This window comes from Tupaia chinensis, unplaced genomic scaffold (assembly GCF_000334495.1).
Source record: "Tupaia chinensis unplaced genomic scaffold, TupChi_1.0 Scaffold000081_1, whole genome shotgun sequence".
In the NCBI taxonomy this organism is placed as follows: Eukaryota; Metazoa; Chordata; class Mammalia; order Scandentia; family Tupaiidae; genus Tupaia; species Tupaia belangeri.
The window spans coordinates 4,338,085-4,354,756 of record NW_006159542.1 but is presented as its reverse complement, the minus strand read 5'-3'; the positions used below and the strand labels follow the sequence as shown (position 1 = coordinate 4,354,756).

Genomic DNA, 16,672 nt, shown 5'->3' with positions numbered 1-16,672 from the left:
TGGAGAAACAGAAAGCGAGAAATCACCTCCTAGGGGGGATGGCCATGCCACAATCCCTTCTCCTCCATTCTCCTCTCGGGATCTTGGGCACGCACGCACACACACCTAGTGTGAGATTAAGCCATGGGGTCCGGGACATGAACCGCGGTCGACCACATGGGAGTCCAGCGACATAGCCAGTATGCCAACTGCTGGTCCCACTAGCTGTTTTTTAATTAGATTTTTTCCCCTTTTTTCTGTATGCTAATGCTTTCTTGGAGGCTGCAATTCCTGAGCTGAAAGACTGAAGCAGGGATAGGATGAAAAGCAAATGTTGAATTAATGAGTTAATGTTTTAATGAATGTTTTTTCAACAGGATTTTTAAAATGATGTAGTTTTCTTTCTGTCTTTTTTTTTTTAAGAGAGATTTTTGTGGGACCAGCAGGCATGTGTGTGTGCATGTATAATGGCTATGTCACTGGACTACCATGTAGTTGACTGTGGTTTGAGTCCTGGATCCAGTGACTTAAACTCATGCCAGGCGCGTGTGTATGCATACCCAAAATCCTCAGAGGAGAATGGAGAAGGGATAGTGGCATGGCCATTCCCCTTGGGGGATAATTTTTCGCTTTCTGTTTCTCTCTGTCTTTCTGGCAAGTGCACGTGCCCTGTAGCAAAAACCTCTCAATAAATAAATTAATTAATTAATTAATTAATTAATTAAAAGAGCTTTTTGCTATAGGGCATGTGTGCTCATTGGAAAGACAAAGAGACTGAAAATGAGAAATCACCCCCCAGGGGAATGACCACACCACAATCCCTTCTCCTCCATTCTCCTCTCCGAATTTTGGGCACACATGCACACATGCCCAGTGTGAGTTTTAAGCCAGGACTTTAACCACAGTCAACTATGTAGGTGTCTAGTGACGTAACCATTATGCCATCTGCTACTCCCTATTTATTTCTTCAGAGAGAGACACACGCAGAAAGAGGGAGAAAGAGAGAGGTACCCCCCAATCGAGTCTTCATGACATGATTCATCCCCGACCTCAGCCAGTGATGATCATGGGCATGTGTGTGCCCACCTGTCACGTATAAGGAGACCTTGGGACGTGAACCCGAGAGCTTCCCATGTGGCTTCAGCATCACAGGGCATTGTGTTACTACTGTGCCACTGGAGTTGGCCAAGAATTTATTTTTTAATATAACCATGCTACCATTATTGTGCCTAAGGAAATCAACAATATGTATTCTTCTTGTTACTAACCAGGGAACACAGATTCCAGCAGCCACAAGGGATGCTGCTACTCAGGTGCCAGCCGAAACCAACTCCTCGGAAGGTTTTGTGTGGGTTCTGTGCCACAATGGGAAAACTGCAAAGCAAACTCAAGCAGAGCACTTACAAGTACAGGTAAACCATTCTACCCTGGTCCCCCAAGTTTTATCATGCCCCATGAAACTTCCTACTACAGAAAGAGAAGGCTCAGAGCAAGTGCTGATGACCTTTCTGAAAGGTTTGGTCTATTTCTTCTGGATAAACAGCTTGTTAACTAGTGTCTGCACCCACATACGGAGGGGCCCTGCATCTTTGGGACTAATCTCTAGTGTGAGGAAACACTCTAGGCTTCTTGGTTTCAGGGTTCCCCTATACCAGGTTCCAGCCATTCAGTCATTCTGAGTATTTTCGGAGTAAATGACACCACTTCTAGCAATGTTGGTGTCTCCTTTCTCTTCTCCTTTCTCATCTTCCTCCTTTGCCTGGCCTGCATTACTACCTTAGCCTACACTCTTCTTCCCCCTGCTCCCTCATCCACTTCCTTGCCATTGGGCCTCTCATTTTTCATCCTCTCTTTAGCAGGCCCGATGACATTATAGAAGAGAGAACTCAAACTAAAGCTTTGCAAGAGTATAGCCCAGCTCACGTGGATTCCGTCTCTGTCGTTGCCGCTCTGAACTCAGATCTTTGTGTCTCCGGAGGAAAAGATAAGGTGTGGTTTGCAATGTTTCCCACGAAACTAACATATTGCAGGGAAGGAAAAAGACCTTCAAAGAAGTCCACATTTTACTTTTCTGGCAATAGGGTTGACTCATGTAAAAGTTTGGGCTTCAGAGTTAGATTGGGCTTAAAGCTCTGCTCTGCCACTTCCTTTTACTTTGGGCATGTCTTTAAATTTTTTGAACTTCAGTCTCCTTACTTGTCAAGTGGTGATAATGACACTAAACTCACAGGACAGCCATTAGGATTAAATGAGAGGACATAGGTAAGGTCCTTAGCACTATGCCAGACCAACCTCATGCTTTTTATAAATGCCAGGTATTATTATTCCAGTCCATCCATTTTTACACCGGCTTACAGGCACAGGAGTTATTTATCAGCAAAAGGAACATTCTAGTCTCCTTTTTTTTTTCCTCTTTTTTGTTTTTTTTTTGGAGAGATTTTTGCTATAGGGCGCATGTGCTCGCCAGAAATACAAAGAGAGACAGAGAGACAGAAAGCGAGAAATCACCCCCCAGGAGGGATGGCCATGCCGCAATCCCTTCTCCTCCATTCTCCTCTCAGGATCTTGGGCATGCACATACACGCACCCGGCGTGAGTTTAAGCCACTGGGTCTGGGACTCGAACCACGGTTGACTACATGGTAGTCCAGCGACATAGCCATTACACTAACTGCTGGTCCTTCTAGTCTCCTTTTTTATGCTGCTCTTTTGCCAAAATCTCTGCCCTGGTATGCACGATGCTTCACCCTTCTACGTTTTTGTCCTTATTTCCCTTGTCACTTTGAATTTAATTGTGTTCTCTCTCCTTCATATTGGATCTATCATAGCACTTGCAGCTAGGACATTAGTAGAAAAATGATGATTTTTTCTTTAAAGAATTACTTATTCTTTATTATCATTATTATTTTCAAATTTTCTATATGGTACTGCACTCAATAGAGAAAGAAACAGAGAGAAAGAGGGAAAGTGAGAAAGCAAGCCACCAGGATGGGGACTCGAACCACAGTTAGTCATGTGTAAGCCAGCACCTTAACCACCAGTCCACCTGCTAACCCCAATGCTGATTCTTTTATTATAAGTAATACTTATTATAATGCTTCTCATTTTCAACAACCTCTTAAAACCTTCAAATCCACTTGCGTGGTATATTTTGCAAGTTCTAACATACAGATATTTTCAAATTTTAACATCTCTCAAATCACCATGAATCTAAAAATCAGTGATAAATCATTGTGTCACAGTTTAATTGGCAGCATTTTGTCTTTATATCATCTTAGATGCATGAAATTTTATTTAGATATACCTCACTCACACCTGTGAATGGTAGCTCGAGCAAATATTATTCTGTTTTACAGATTAGGAATTGGTTTTAGGTCATGTGCAACAGGGCTTGGTCTACCATAGTATATATGCCCCCTACTCTCCAGCAATAAACTGCAGAGACTTGACTGTTTATAGAAAGAATTGCTTACAATAAATTATAATTGTATACACCTAGGAAAAAGGAGAGACAATGTTAACAGTGATTCTCTTTGGCAGAAGGGATTATGGAGGGTATTTGTTTTGTTTTGGGTTTGTTTTCGCTTTCCATTACGCTAACTGCTGGTTCCCTCGCTTTTATTTTTCAAATTTAAAAAAAGTGAGGCAGTCCTGTGACCTAGTGGTTATGGAAACTGGATCCCATATGGCTGACTGCATGGTTCAAGTCCCACTCCCAGTGGCTTGAGGGACACACTGGGCATATTTTATATGTGCCAAAGATTCTGACAGCATGGAGAATGGAGAAAAGATTGCATCATGCCCATACCCCACCAAGGAGTGCTTTCTCACTCTCCTCTCTCTGTGTTTCTGTCTCTCTCTGGTAAGTACAGATTCCCTCTGGTCAAATTCTAAAATATTAAAAATTAGGGCCAGTAGGTAGTTGAGGTATTGGACATGACTGACTGTAGTTTGAGTCCTGGACTCAAAGTAAAGGCTAATTCAGTAAAATGAAAATTAAAAGAATATTCTAATAATTCTTTGCAGATGGTTGTGGCCTATAATTGGAAAACTGGAAATGTGGTGAAAAGGTTCAGAGGACATGAACGGGAGATCACCAAGGTAACTGCAAAATGATTATTATTTTGTGGTAATATCTAATAGTTCTAGATATTAAGAGTGATGAAATGTTCAGTCTGAGGGAGAAGTGAAAGGGGTTTCCTTTGATGCTGTGAAGGCCTGCTCCAGCGAAGCAGAGCACTTAGCTGTTATTATGATTATGCTGGACAGTTTCCCTTTGTTGTTAAGCCCTTAATAGAGAGCCTTCTAGGCTACTTGGGAAAGTTTTTAGAAAGTCAACAAAAGTTGAATAAAAATTATTTTGTTAGGAGTTGGCAGGTGGCGTGGTGGTTAAGGGTGCTAGACTCCCACATGGCCGACCGCAGTTCAAGTCCTGGACCTGGTGGCTTACTTTCTCACTTTCTCACTTTCTCTCTCTCTCTCTCTCACTCTCACTCTGTCCTTCTCTGGTCAAATTAAATTAATAAAGTTAAATAAAATAATTCTTTAAAAAAATTATTTTGTTGGAACCAGCAGTTGGCACAATGGCTATGTCGCTGGACTCCCATGTAGCAGACCACAGTTCGAGTCTCAGACTCAGTGGCTTAAATTCATGCTGGGCGCATGTGCATGTGTGCCCAAGGTCCCGGAAAGAGAATGGAGGAGAAGAGATCACGGCGTGGCCATCCCCTCGGGGAGGGGTGATTTCTCATTTTCTCTCTCTCTGTCTTTCTGGCAAGTGCATGAGCCCTATTGCAAAAACCTCTCAAAATGAAAATTATTTTGTTAAATAGCATTATGGAGTACAGTAAGCCACCAAGAGAGGCCTGGTTTCGTGTTGCAGCAATAATGCACTGTCCAAGAGAGCCAGGTTCCTGTGGCAATGTGGTTCAAAGCTCTGGCCCAGAGGCCAGCTCCATATCCAACTCCATAGCCTGGTGGTTAAGGCAACTAGATCCTATACACCCAACCATGTGTTACGAGTCTCCGGTCCTGCAGCTTGAAAAGCATGCTGGGTACATGTGTATGCATGCCCAAAATCCAGAGGGGAGGGGGAGGTAGAGAGGAAGGGATTCTAGCATGACCATTCCCCATGGGGATGCTTTCTCCTCTCCATCTCTCTGTCTTTCTCTCTCTTTCTCTGACAAATACATGTACCCTCTGTCACAAAAGAAAAAAAATATCCAGCCCAGTCAGTCTGAAACACACCAGGCATACTCATGAGTGCCCAGGATCCAGTGGCTTGGAGGACTGGAGGGAGGGGATAGTAGTGTGACCAGACTCTGTGTCCTTTCTCTTTTTTTCTTACACACTCACATATATATATGTGCACATGGTCTATCATCAGTAAAGAAAAAAGTCACAGTAAGTGACAAAAAAGCCTTAAAAAAAAAGAGAGACTGCCATTATATCTAAGGGGTCTTCAGAAAGCTTATAGAAAATGTATATTATTGAAAAACTGCAAAGATTTCAAAATTTTTTGGTGCCAAAATAAATTTATACTTTAATTCCATTTTTTCAATAAACTTTGTGAAGTCCTCTCATATATTGGGATGTTGGGAAAGTCATGATGCATTTTTTGCATAGAAAAATACAGCATGAATTTCCCAATGATCTAATAACTCCCCTCTTCAAAGTTTACCTAAATGAGCCAAAATAAATACACTTAGCATACCAGCCAGGTGGCCTGGTGGTTAAGGTGGCTGGATCTCAAATGAGTGAGTCTGCAGTTCAAGTCCCAGGCCCGGCAGCTTGGAAAATATGCTTGGGGTGTGTGTGTGTATGTGTGTGTGTGTACGTACCCAAAATCCCAAGAGGAGAATGGGGGAGAAGGAGTTGAGGCATCGCCTCAATATAATTGTTACTCTCCCTCTCTCCCTTTCTCTGTCTCTCCTGTGAGTATGTGTGCCTCATTAAAAAAAAAAATGTGCATGGGGATGCAGTTTGCAGACTCATCTTTCCTCCATTATAAAGTCCAGTCTAACAAGCACTCCACAGTTATTTCTGCTTTTTGGTGTGTGTGTGTTTTGCCTTGACCAGGTAGCTTGTGTTTCCAAATCCAACCAGTTCTTCAGTGCCTCTCGTGACAGGACGGTCATGATGTGGGACTTGCACGGTTCTTCACAACCAAGGCAGCAGCTGTCTGGCCATGCCATGGTGGTCACCGGATTGGCTGTGAGTCCAGGTAGAGTACAGCAGGTCTTCCTGGCATCTTTATGCTTCCCAAAAAGCCCTGTTCAAGCTCCATCTCATGGGCCACCTTCTCACCATTGTTTTCAAAGACTCGTCACAGCTGTGCACTGGCTCTCGGGACAACACCCTGCTTCTGTGGGATGTGGGGACCGGACAGTGTGTGGAGAGAGCATCTGTCTCCAGGAACTTGGTATGAACTCAGACTTGGTATAGAACAGGGCAGCAGAAAGGACTATGGGATGGGGGAGAAGCCTGTGAGAGAGATCTGGGGCCCCTGACCAGGCTTTAGAGTCTTGGGTCCTAACTACTCTCCCCTTCTAACTTTCTGTGAGACCATGGCTTCTCAGGGTTGTTGCACTAAATGATCTTTTGAATCTTCTGCACCCAAGAATGATTCTACTAGCTCATATTGGAATTAAAAATGACATACCTATTTATTTCTTCCATATAGTTACTCCATTTCTTCCAAGAGCCAGGCACTGTACTAGAAACAGTAGTGGCCAAGGACACAGTTCCTGGCTTCTAGAAGCTCATAGCTGGTGTTCATTGTGTGTTCTGCATATGTAACATCACACAGAGAAATAAGCACTACTTTTTGTTTAATTTTTTATTTCCTCTGTTGTGTTTTTCTTTTTTAATTTGCTAGAGGGCACATGTGCTTGCTGGAAAGTAAGAGGGAAAGTGAGAAAGCAGCCCCGTGGGAGGTTGTCATGCCACAATCCCTTCACCATTTTTCTTTTGGGGGTTTTTGGGCATGTACACATACACACCCAACATGTTTTTCAAGCCACCAAGTTTGGGACTCAAACTGTGCAGTTGGCTATGTGGAATCCAGCCTCCTCAACCATCATGCCATCAGCTGACCCAGTTTACTCTGTTTTTGAAGACCTTTCATTTTCTGGTAGCAGACTGGTATATAAACTGAACAGCCTCTGGGGTCAGTCATTCCTAAGTTGAAATTATGGATCTAGCACTTATTAGTTGTGTTACTCCAAGAAAATTATTAAAACTCTCGAGTGTCTTCATTTATAACACGGGGAGAATTATATCACCTGATAAGCTTCTGGAGGATGAAATGAGGTAACACTGTGTGTGACACATGGTTGGTGTTCCTTTAGCAGTCATCAAATGTCAGCGGCTGTTACCTGTTCTGTCATTGAAGATGACAGCTGTCAGTGGCCAGGTGTGCTTGTCCCTTGCCCTTCACATCTGTGAAGATGCTGGAGGAAAAGAAAATTGTTATCTTGGGCTGCTTGGGAAAACCATGTCATGCCTGCCCAGCAGGAGGCTGCAGGGATTAAGAAGAATGCTATCGCCCTTCCTGAACCCTTTGAGCTGTTAGACCAGGGCTTCAATGGGTCCCACCTGAGAACAGTGACTTCTCTCCTTGCCTACCTGGCCAGCAATCCTCTGCCACAGGCCTGGGGTTTCAGGAAATGTAAGGATGTCTGCGTGTGTCTTGGTACTCCCACCTGACTGAGCTGCTCCCACTGCCACCTGTATCCTAGAGATACAAGCAGAATGTGACTCATCAGTATCTGCAAAACACTAAGTCCCTCCAAGTCAGATTTATTAGTACCTTCAAAACCCTTGAGATGGGGTGCAGAGATGCTATTTAGCAATTGACAGGAATTACTGCAGACAATGACTTAGTATGGAGAAGTTTTGAACATTTTGCTTTTTCCAGGTCACTCACCTGTGCTGGGTTCCCAGAGAACAGTATATACTACAGACCTCGGAAGATAGAACACTCAGGTGGGCTTACTGAGCAGCAGGGAAGGGGTTTCTGGTGAAGGTTTGTGCTCAAGTAACTTCAGCCTCACTCTGCTTCTCCACGTTGGTGGGCCCTTCCCAGGGCCTCCTGCCTCTTGGCCCCTCATTGGTACTGGCCCTCTCCTAGTTGGCCCCGTGGACCATCTAGGTAGAGATCCGATGCCTAGAGGTCAGTCCAGGAAAAAGTGCCGGTTCTGGATGGTTTCAAAGCAGCTGCTTCAGCCAGCTTCTGCCGTCTGAACATGTTCCAGATTAACCGCTGGCCCAGGCACTCGCTCGACCCACCCCGACAGGCTGCCTGGCTCTGCTTGCTACCCCTACATGGCTCCCAGTGTTCCCAATCAGCCACGCACCAGGAGGTGGAAAGGCAAGACGACCCATTCACAGATCAGCTGGAGGCCTCCCTTGGGAAATGGTCGGCATCAGTGTCAGGCGAGTCCACTGAGATCAGCAGCTTTAGACTGAGAAGCACAAAAACTGTGGCTCTCAGAAGAGATTCTATCTAGAAGAAGGCAGGAATGAAATACAGAGGTAGAATGAGATAAGAGGTAGAGCACTCCCTAGTGGACCCATGGTGAACGTTGGCCAAGGTCTGCAAATCTTTTGTATCTGATTCTAGAATGATGACTGCTCTACTGTTTCATAATAAAAAAAGTATCTTTTTAAAAATTTTAATCACAGGCATAGAACCATCTTCTTGTCCATGTAAAGCAGTATCTCAGTGGACCAAATTAACAAATTAACTTGTGCAATTAAAATGCTTGGTCTAAGTTCCTATTAACTCATCTCAAAATAGGAAGAACTCAGCTGCCATTCAGTTGGTTACATTCTGCCAGTTGGGGAGATTGATCGGGTTCATGCTGCAGTTTAGGTAAATAGTGACATTCCATTCTGACCAGTCTAAGCAGCAAAGCCTTTTGCATTAACAGTGTATTAGACACTGTAGACTCATTTCCTCCTTCAATTTATTTCAGGCTATGGGACAGTCGGGGGCTGCAGGTAGCTCATGTGTTTCCCGCAAAGCAGCACATTCAGACGTACTGTGAAGTCAGCTTAGATGGACGGACGTGTATCTCTTGCAGCAATGGCTTTGGAGGGGAAGGCTGTGAAGCCACGGTAAGAGACTGTGTGGGGGTGCACATGTGTGGATGCCAGGGACCAAATGACTGACTCTGGTCTCATGCAGGTAGGCTCTGCTAATGGCTCAGACCTGTGTAAACTGCATACTTACACCAGGCATGTGTGCATGTATGCCCAAAATCCCAAAAGGAAAATGGAGAGAAAATGGGAGGGGGGCTGCTTTCTCACTTTCCTTCTCTCTGCCTGTCTCTTGGCAAGGCACATTGCCCTGTATACTCTCCCCTTCTAACTTTCTGTGAGACCATGGCTTCTCAGGGTTGTTGCACTAAATGATCTTTTGAATCTTCTGCACCCAAGAATGATTCTACTAGCTCATATTGGAATTAAAAATGACATACCTATTTATTTCTTCCATATAGTTACTCCATTTCTTCCAAGAGCCAGGCACTGTACTAGAAACAGTAGTGGCCAAGGACACAGTTCCTGGCTTCTAGAAGCTCATAGCTGGTGTTCATTGTGTGTTCTGCATATGTAACATCACACAGAGAAATAAGCACTACTTTTTGTTTAATTTTTTATTTCCTCTGTTGTGTTTTTCTTTTTTAATTTGCTAGAGGGCACATGTGCTTGCTGGAAAGTAAGAGGGAAAGTGAGAAAGCAGCCCCGTGGGAGGTTGTCATGCCACAATCCCTTCACCATTTTTCTTTTGGGGGTTTTTGGGCATGTACACATACACACCCAACATGTTTTTCAAGCCACCAAGTTTGGGACTCAAACTGTGCAGTTGGCTATGTGGAATCCAGCCTCCTCAACCATCATGCCATCAGCTGACCCAGTTTACTCTGTTTTTGAAGACCTTTCATTTTCTGGTAGCAGACTGGTATATAAACTGAACAGCCTCTGGGGTCAGTCATTCCTAAGTTGAAATCATGGATCTAGCACTTATTAGTTGTGTTACTCCAAGAAAATTATTAAAACTCTCGAGTGTCTTCATTTATAACACGGGGAGAATTATATCACCTGATAAGCTTCTGGAGGATGAAATGAGGTAACACTGTGTGTGACACATGGTTGGTGTTCCTTTAGCAGTCATCAAATGTCAGCGGCTGTTACCTGTTCTGTCATTGAAGATGACAGCTGTCAGTGGCCAGGTGTGCTTGTCCCTTGCCCTTCACATCTGTGAAGATGCTGGAGGAAAAGAAAATTGTTATCTTGGGCTGCTTGGGAAAACCATGTCATGCCTGCCCAGCAGGAGGCTGCAGGGATTAAGAAGAATGCTATCGCCCTTCCTGAACCCTTTGAGCTGTTAGACCAGGGCTTCAATGGGTCCCACCTGAGAACAGTGACTTCTCTCCTTGCCTACCTGGCCAGCAATCCTCTGCCACAGGCCTGGGGTTTCAGGAAATGTAAGGATGTCTGCATGTGTCTTGGTACTCCCACCTGACTGAGCTGCTCCCACTGCCACCTGTATCCTGGAGATACAAGCAGAATGTGACTCATCAGTATCTGCAAAACACTAAGTCCCTCCAAGTCAGATTTATTAGTACCTTCAAAACCCTTGAGATGGGGTGCAGAGATGCTATTTAGCAATTGACAGGAATTACTGCAGACAATGACTTAGTATGGAGAAGTTTTGAACATTTTGCTTTTTCCAGGTCACTCACCTGTGCTGGGTTCCCAGAGAACAGTATATACTACAGACCTCGGAAGATAGAACACTCAGGTGGGCTTACTGAGCAGCAGGGAAGGGGTTTCTGGTGAAGGTTTGTGCTCAAGTAACTTCAGCCTCACTCTGCTTCTCCACGTTGGTGGGCCCTTCCCAGGGCCTCCTGCCTCTTGGCCCCTCATTGGTACTGGCCCTCTCCTAGTTGGCCCCGTGGACCATCTAGGTAGAGATCCGATGCCTAGAGGTCAGTCCAGGAAAAAGTGCCGGTTCTGGATGGTTTCAAAGCAGCTGCTTCAGCCAGCTTCTGCCGTCTGAACATGTTCCAGATTAACCGCTGGCCCAGGCACTCGCTCGACCCACCCCGACAGGCTGCCTGGCTCTGCTTGCTACCCCTACATGGCTCCCAGTGTTCCCAATCACTCAGCCACCAGGAGGTGGAAAGGCAAGACGACCCATTCACAGATCAGCTGGAGGCCTCCCTTGGGAAATGGTCGGCATCAGTGTCAGGCGAGTCCACTGAGATCAGCAGCTTTAGACTGAGAAGCACAAAAACTGTGGCTCTCAGAAGAGATTCTATCTAGAAGAAGGCAGGAATGAAATACAGAGGTAGAATGAGATAAGAGGTAGAGCACTCCCTAGTGGACCCATGGTGAACGTTGGCCAAGGTCTGCAAATCTTTTGTATCTGATTCTGGAATGATGACTGCTCTACTGTTTCATAATAAAAAAAGTATCTTTTTAAAAATTTTAATCACAGGCATAGAACCATCTTCTTGTCCATGTAAAGCAGTATCTCAGTGGACCAAATTAACAAATTAACTTGTGCAATTAAAATGCTTGGTCTAAGTTCCTATTAACTCATCTCAAAATAGGAAGAACTCAGCTGCCATTCAGTTGGTTACATTCTGCCAGTTGGGGAGATTGATCGGGTTCATGCTGCAGTTTAGGTAAATAGTGACATTCCATTCTGACCAGTCTAAGCAGCAAAGCCTTTTGCATTAACAGTGTATTAGACACTGTAGACTCATTTCCTCCTTCAATTTATTTCAGGCTATGGGACAGTCGGGGGCTGCAGGTAGCTCATGTGTTTCCCGCAAAGCAGCACATTCAGACGTACTGTGAAGTCAGCTTAGATGGACGGACGTGTATCTCTTGCAGCAATGGCTTTGGAGGGGAAGGCTGTGAAGCCACGGTAAGAGACTGTGTGGGGGTGCACATGTGTGGATGCCAGGGACCAAATGACTGACTCTGGTCTCATGCAGGTAGCTGAGTACTCAGGTAGGCTCTGCTAATGGCTCAGACCTGTTTAAACTGCATACTTACACCAGGCATGTGTGCATGTATGCCCAAAATCCCAAAAGGAAAATGGAGAGAAAATGGGAGGGGGGCTGCTTTCTCACTTTCCTTCTCTCTGCCTGTCTCTGGCAAGTGCACATGCCCTGTAGCAAATTATTTTTTTTAATATTATTTATTTTTTTAGAGAGAGATTTTTGTTATAGGGCACATGCACTCACCAGAGAGACAGAGAGAGACAAAGAGACAGAAAGCGAGAAATCACCTCCCCCCCAGGGGGGGATGGCCATGCCCCAGTCCCTACTCTCCTCTGCTCTCCTCTTGGGACCTTGGACATGCATGCACACATGCCTGGCATAAAGTTTAAGCCACCAGGTCCAGGACTTGAACCACAGTCTACTACATGGGAGTCCAGCAACATAATCCTTACACCATGTGCTGATCCCTAAAAAAATAAGTTTTTAAAAAAGTGCATATAGCCTTTCCCCTGTGGCCTCTGAGCGTGTGGGTTCGCCTTTCCGAGCTCCGAAAACGTGCAGATTAACCTGCAATACTTTGATTGCAGAAGGTTCAGCTGTGGACTTGGGCAGCTACAAACTCAGATGATATGAAAAGTAGTGGCTGGCAGGCAGTCTGCATGTAGAGTTTTCAGATGCCTTCACCTGAATGAGAAACCCACCTGTCGGGACCTCGGATGTCTGACAGCCCTAACACCAACAGAAGTAAATGGAGAGAGAGCGAGAGAAAGTGGGAAAACAAGTCACCAGGTCCGGAACTCTGCAGTTAGCTATGTGGGCGTGTCCAGTGCCCCAACCACCACGCTGTAGGGTCTGGGAGAAGGGAAAAGAAACATGGCAGATCCTGCCAGTGGGAACCTTTAGGCCTTCGGCCACCCACCACCAGTTGAACAGAAATATTGTCTCCCATAGGCCAGGGCAGGATCCTATAACGCTGTGGCAACTGCTCATTGGACAAGGGCCCCTATAAGAGGATGAGCAGCAATCCTTTGGGTATGACTTCCCGGCCTCTATTCAGACCGTGGCACTTCACCCAAGAGCTTTTTGCAGAATAAATTTTGTTGGTTTTGCTAAAAAAAAAAAAAAAAAAAAGTGCATATAGTCATTGATCCTTTCCATTCCAGATGCTTCTTTTAACAGAAAAGAGGAATGGAATGAGAGTCAAAATAGGGAGTTGCTGAACACAGAACCAACCTGTAGATGTCACTTCTCCTAGTAGAGCATAGAAAGGGAGGGCCTGTTGGAAGAACAAAATGTAAAAATGTATTCTTATTGTACAAGTGACCACAGTAAAGAAGTTCAAGCTGTCAGGAAATTGGGAGCTCCAGTGTTGGATCCCCATCCCTTACCCATGTACCTTCCTTGAAGTTAATTTCAGGATTAGGCCTAGGCCCTTCCAAAATGCCTTAAATTCCTAAATGTAGCCTATCAATTAAAAGGGTGACATAGTATTTAAGTACAACAATTACAGCTCGCATTTTATTAGCTATTTATTATGTGTCTGGCACTAGGCTGAGCACATGACATGCCCTGTGTTATTTAATCCTGAAAACAAGCCTGCCTGTGAATTAGGAACTATTGGGTTTTGGGGAAGTGATGGCAAGTTGAAATCTCTTACACAATCTCTTACCTAATCAATGGTAGATCAGAGTGTTACAGGCTTTAGATAGAGCATTTCTTCTCCAAGTGAAGTATTTCACCAGAGAGACAGTGAAAGGGAAAGTGAGAAATCGCCCTCTGGAGGGATGGCCACACTGCAATTCTTTCTCCTCCACTCTCCTCCTAGGATTTTGGGCATGCACACACATGCACCCAGCATGATTTTCAAGCTGTTAGGTCCAATACTCAAACTGCCAAGACTTTTGCATTGGTAGCATATTATACACTTGCTACAGACTCATTTCCTGCTTCAGTTTCTTTCAGACTATGGAACAGTTAGCCTTGTGGGAGTCTAGCACCTTAACCACAATGCCACTGCTTCCCCTCCCCTTATTAAAAAAGTAAAAATTTAAAAAATTTAATACAATACAGTTTGCTTTCCTCTCTGACCTTTGTTGTTGATGTGTGTCAATAAGAGTGGGACCAAGGGACTGTTGCTTCTCTTATAGACGTGGGTCTTTCTATATTAAGTTGCAACCTCTAAGCATTAAATGAAAATGTCTGCACCTGTATGTACTTATGAGAAGACATTTCTAAGTATGGAGTCCCCATGGGGCCCACAGATGCTAAGAGACTGACAAAGGCAGTTCTTGAGTTGTCATTGAAAGCAGGCAGCCCATACTCTTCCATCATGCTATAGAATGAAAATGACTTTCCTAACTATGAAAATGGCACCAACCTGAGCCAGCAGGTGGCGTGGAGGTTACAGTAATGGATCCCACATGACTGGCTGTGAGATTCAACTCTTGGACCCAGCTGCTTGAAAATCACAGTGGGACCAAATGTGTGCATACCCAAAATTCAAAGATACCCAGCTGCTTGAAAATCACAGTGGGACCAAGTGTGTGCATACCCAAAATTCAGAGATGAGACTGGAGGAGAAGTGACTGTGGCATGGCCACTCCCCAGGGGGTGATTTCTCACTTTTTCCTCTCTTTCTGTCTCTTTCTGCAAGCACACATTCTCTATAGCAAAAACTAAAAGAGAGAGAAAAATAGAGAAAGGCACCAGTCCTTCTGGGACACCCTTAACCAGGGTTGTTTGGGTCATAATTGGTGCTTAAAATAATCACTAGGTGCGGGGACCAGCAGGTGGCGTGGCGGTAAAGGTGCTGGACACTCCCACATGGCCTACCATGGTTTGGGTCCCAGATCTGGTGGCTTCCCTTCTGATTATCCCCTGTCCTTCTGTCTAGTCAAATTAAAATAAATGAATGAATAAATAAAATTAAATAAATATGGGACCAGCAGTTGGTGTAATGACTGTGTTGCTGGACTCCCATGTAGTCGACTGTAGTTCGAGTCCCAGACCTGGTGGCTTAAACTCACGCTGGGCGCATGTGCGTGTGTACCCAAGATCCCAGAGGAGAATGGAGGAGAGGGATTGCCATATTGCCATCCTCCCCGGGGGGTGATTTTTCACTTTCTGTCTCTCTGCCTTTTTGGCAAGCACACGTGCCCAATAGCAAAAGCCTCTTAAATTTTTTAAAAAATAAATAAATAAAATAATTCTTTAAAAAAAAAATCACTAGCTGGATGGGTGGCTGGTGTGGAGGGACAGATGAAGACAAGGGGTGGCTATGTGAGTAGGTAAGTAGAGGAATGAGCTGGCTCATGGGAAGGTGGGAGATGAATTTTAATTAATGAAGCATATATAAAGCCAGACAACAGTGTATGTACTAGCTGATGCACGTTGTTACTTTGCAGTTGTGGGATCTAAGGCAGACGCGGAACAGAATATGTGAGTACAAGGGGCATTTCCAGACTGTTGCATCCTGTGTCTTTCTACCAAGAGCCGTGAGCTTGATGCCTGTAATTGCTACCTCATCATACGATTGCAAGGTGAAGATCTGGAACCAAGATACTGGAGGTAAGGCACCTGTTGTCTGCTTCTCAGAAGATACATGAAGTCTTGAAGCCTTCCTTAAAACTCTGTCCATTGCTCAGCGTATATGAAGCTACCTATCTCCTGCTGCTGTCTAGGCTCCAGTGGTCAAAAGGTGATGCCATAATCTCTCTGCTCAGCCTCTGGCGAGATGCCGTTACCATGTAGCTCGGTACCATGTTGTGTAGACTTATTCCTGAAAGTTGAAATACATTTGGCTCCTATTTTCTTTCTACATGTAGTTCATCAAGTTTTAACTTGTGAGGATCAGATATCTGGAGAAGGGAATGGGAATTGCCACTTGAATTCCTCTTTTTTCCTTCCAAATTCCTTTTAAAATGAGAACCTCGGCTTTGATGGGGGTGTGAAGGCGTGAGAATAGTCTCAGAAAGACTCTGTTCTAGTTCTTTTTGAGAGAGAGATTTTTGCTATAGGGCATGTGTGCTTGCTGAAAAGACAGAGGGAAGAGACAGAGAGCGAGAAATCACCCCCCAAGAAGGGATGGCCATGCCACAATCCCTTCTCCTCCATTGTGCTCTCAGGATTTTGGGCATGTACGCACTTAGGCGCCTGGTGTGAGTTTTAAGCCACTGGGTCCAGGATGCAAATTATACTCAACTGTGGGAGTCCAGCGATGTAACCATTACGCCATCTGCTGGTCCCCTCTGCTCTGTTTTGACTCTAGCTAAGGGTGTAAGGCAGAAGGAAGGTCACAACACTTCAGAGCACCGGAGAAAAAATGTCATGGAACACAGCTCCTCAGAGTCCTTACTGTGCTGGAGCCGGCTCCCTATTGGCTCATTAAGTACTCAGGAATTTTGCAAGCTGGTTTTTTTGTTGTTATTTTGTTTTTGTTTTTAAGGATTATTTATTTAATTTATTTAACTTTTTATTTATTCTTTAATTTGATCAGAGAGACAGAGAGAGAAAGAAAGGGAAAGTGAGAAAACAAGCCTCTAGTTTGGTCATATGGGAGTCATGCACCTTAACCACCACGTCACCTGCTGGGGCCTTGTTTATTTTGTTTCATTTTGAATTTATTTTTAAGAATTATTTATTTAATTTTATTTACCATTATTATTATTATTATTT

General features: G+C 44.4%; 1 protein-coding gene across 5 annotated transcripts in view; it reads left to right on the top strand.

Moving 5' to 3' along the window:
• The window catches only part of LOC102481336 (E3 ubiquitin-protein ligase RNF183), a 54,293-nt gene that overhangs the window by 10,166 nt on the left and 27,455 nt on the right, over nucleotides 1-16,672 (top strand). For 3 of the 5 annotated variants that reach the window (XM_014585570.1, XM_014585571.2, XM_006142758.1), the window contains exons 3-10: nucleotides 1,251-1,391; nucleotides 1,836-1,968; nucleotides 4,005-4,079; nucleotides 6,057-6,201; nucleotides 6,299-6,399; nucleotides 7,897-7,964; nucleotides 8,957-9,098; nucleotides 15,403-15,565. In XM_014585570.1, the coding sequence (XP_014441056.1) occupies nucleotides 1,279-1,391; nucleotides 1,836-1,968; nucleotides 4,005-4,079; nucleotides 6,057-6,201; nucleotides 6,299-6,399; nucleotides 7,897-7,964; nucleotides 8,957-9,098; nucleotides 15,403-15,565 (940 nt within the window). In that variant the 5' untranslated portion in view covers nucleotides 1,251-1,278. Of the gene's footprint in view, nucleotides 1-1,250; nucleotides 1,392-1,835; nucleotides 1,969-4,004; nucleotides 4,080-6,056; nucleotides 6,202-6,298; nucleotides 6,400-7,896; nucleotides 7,965-8,956; nucleotides 9,099-10,703; nucleotides 10,786-11,777; nucleotides 11,920-15,402; nucleotides 15,566-16,672 lie in introns of those variants that run through there. The other 2 variants (XM_014585574.1, XM_006142757.2) reach the window with 2 other exon arrangements.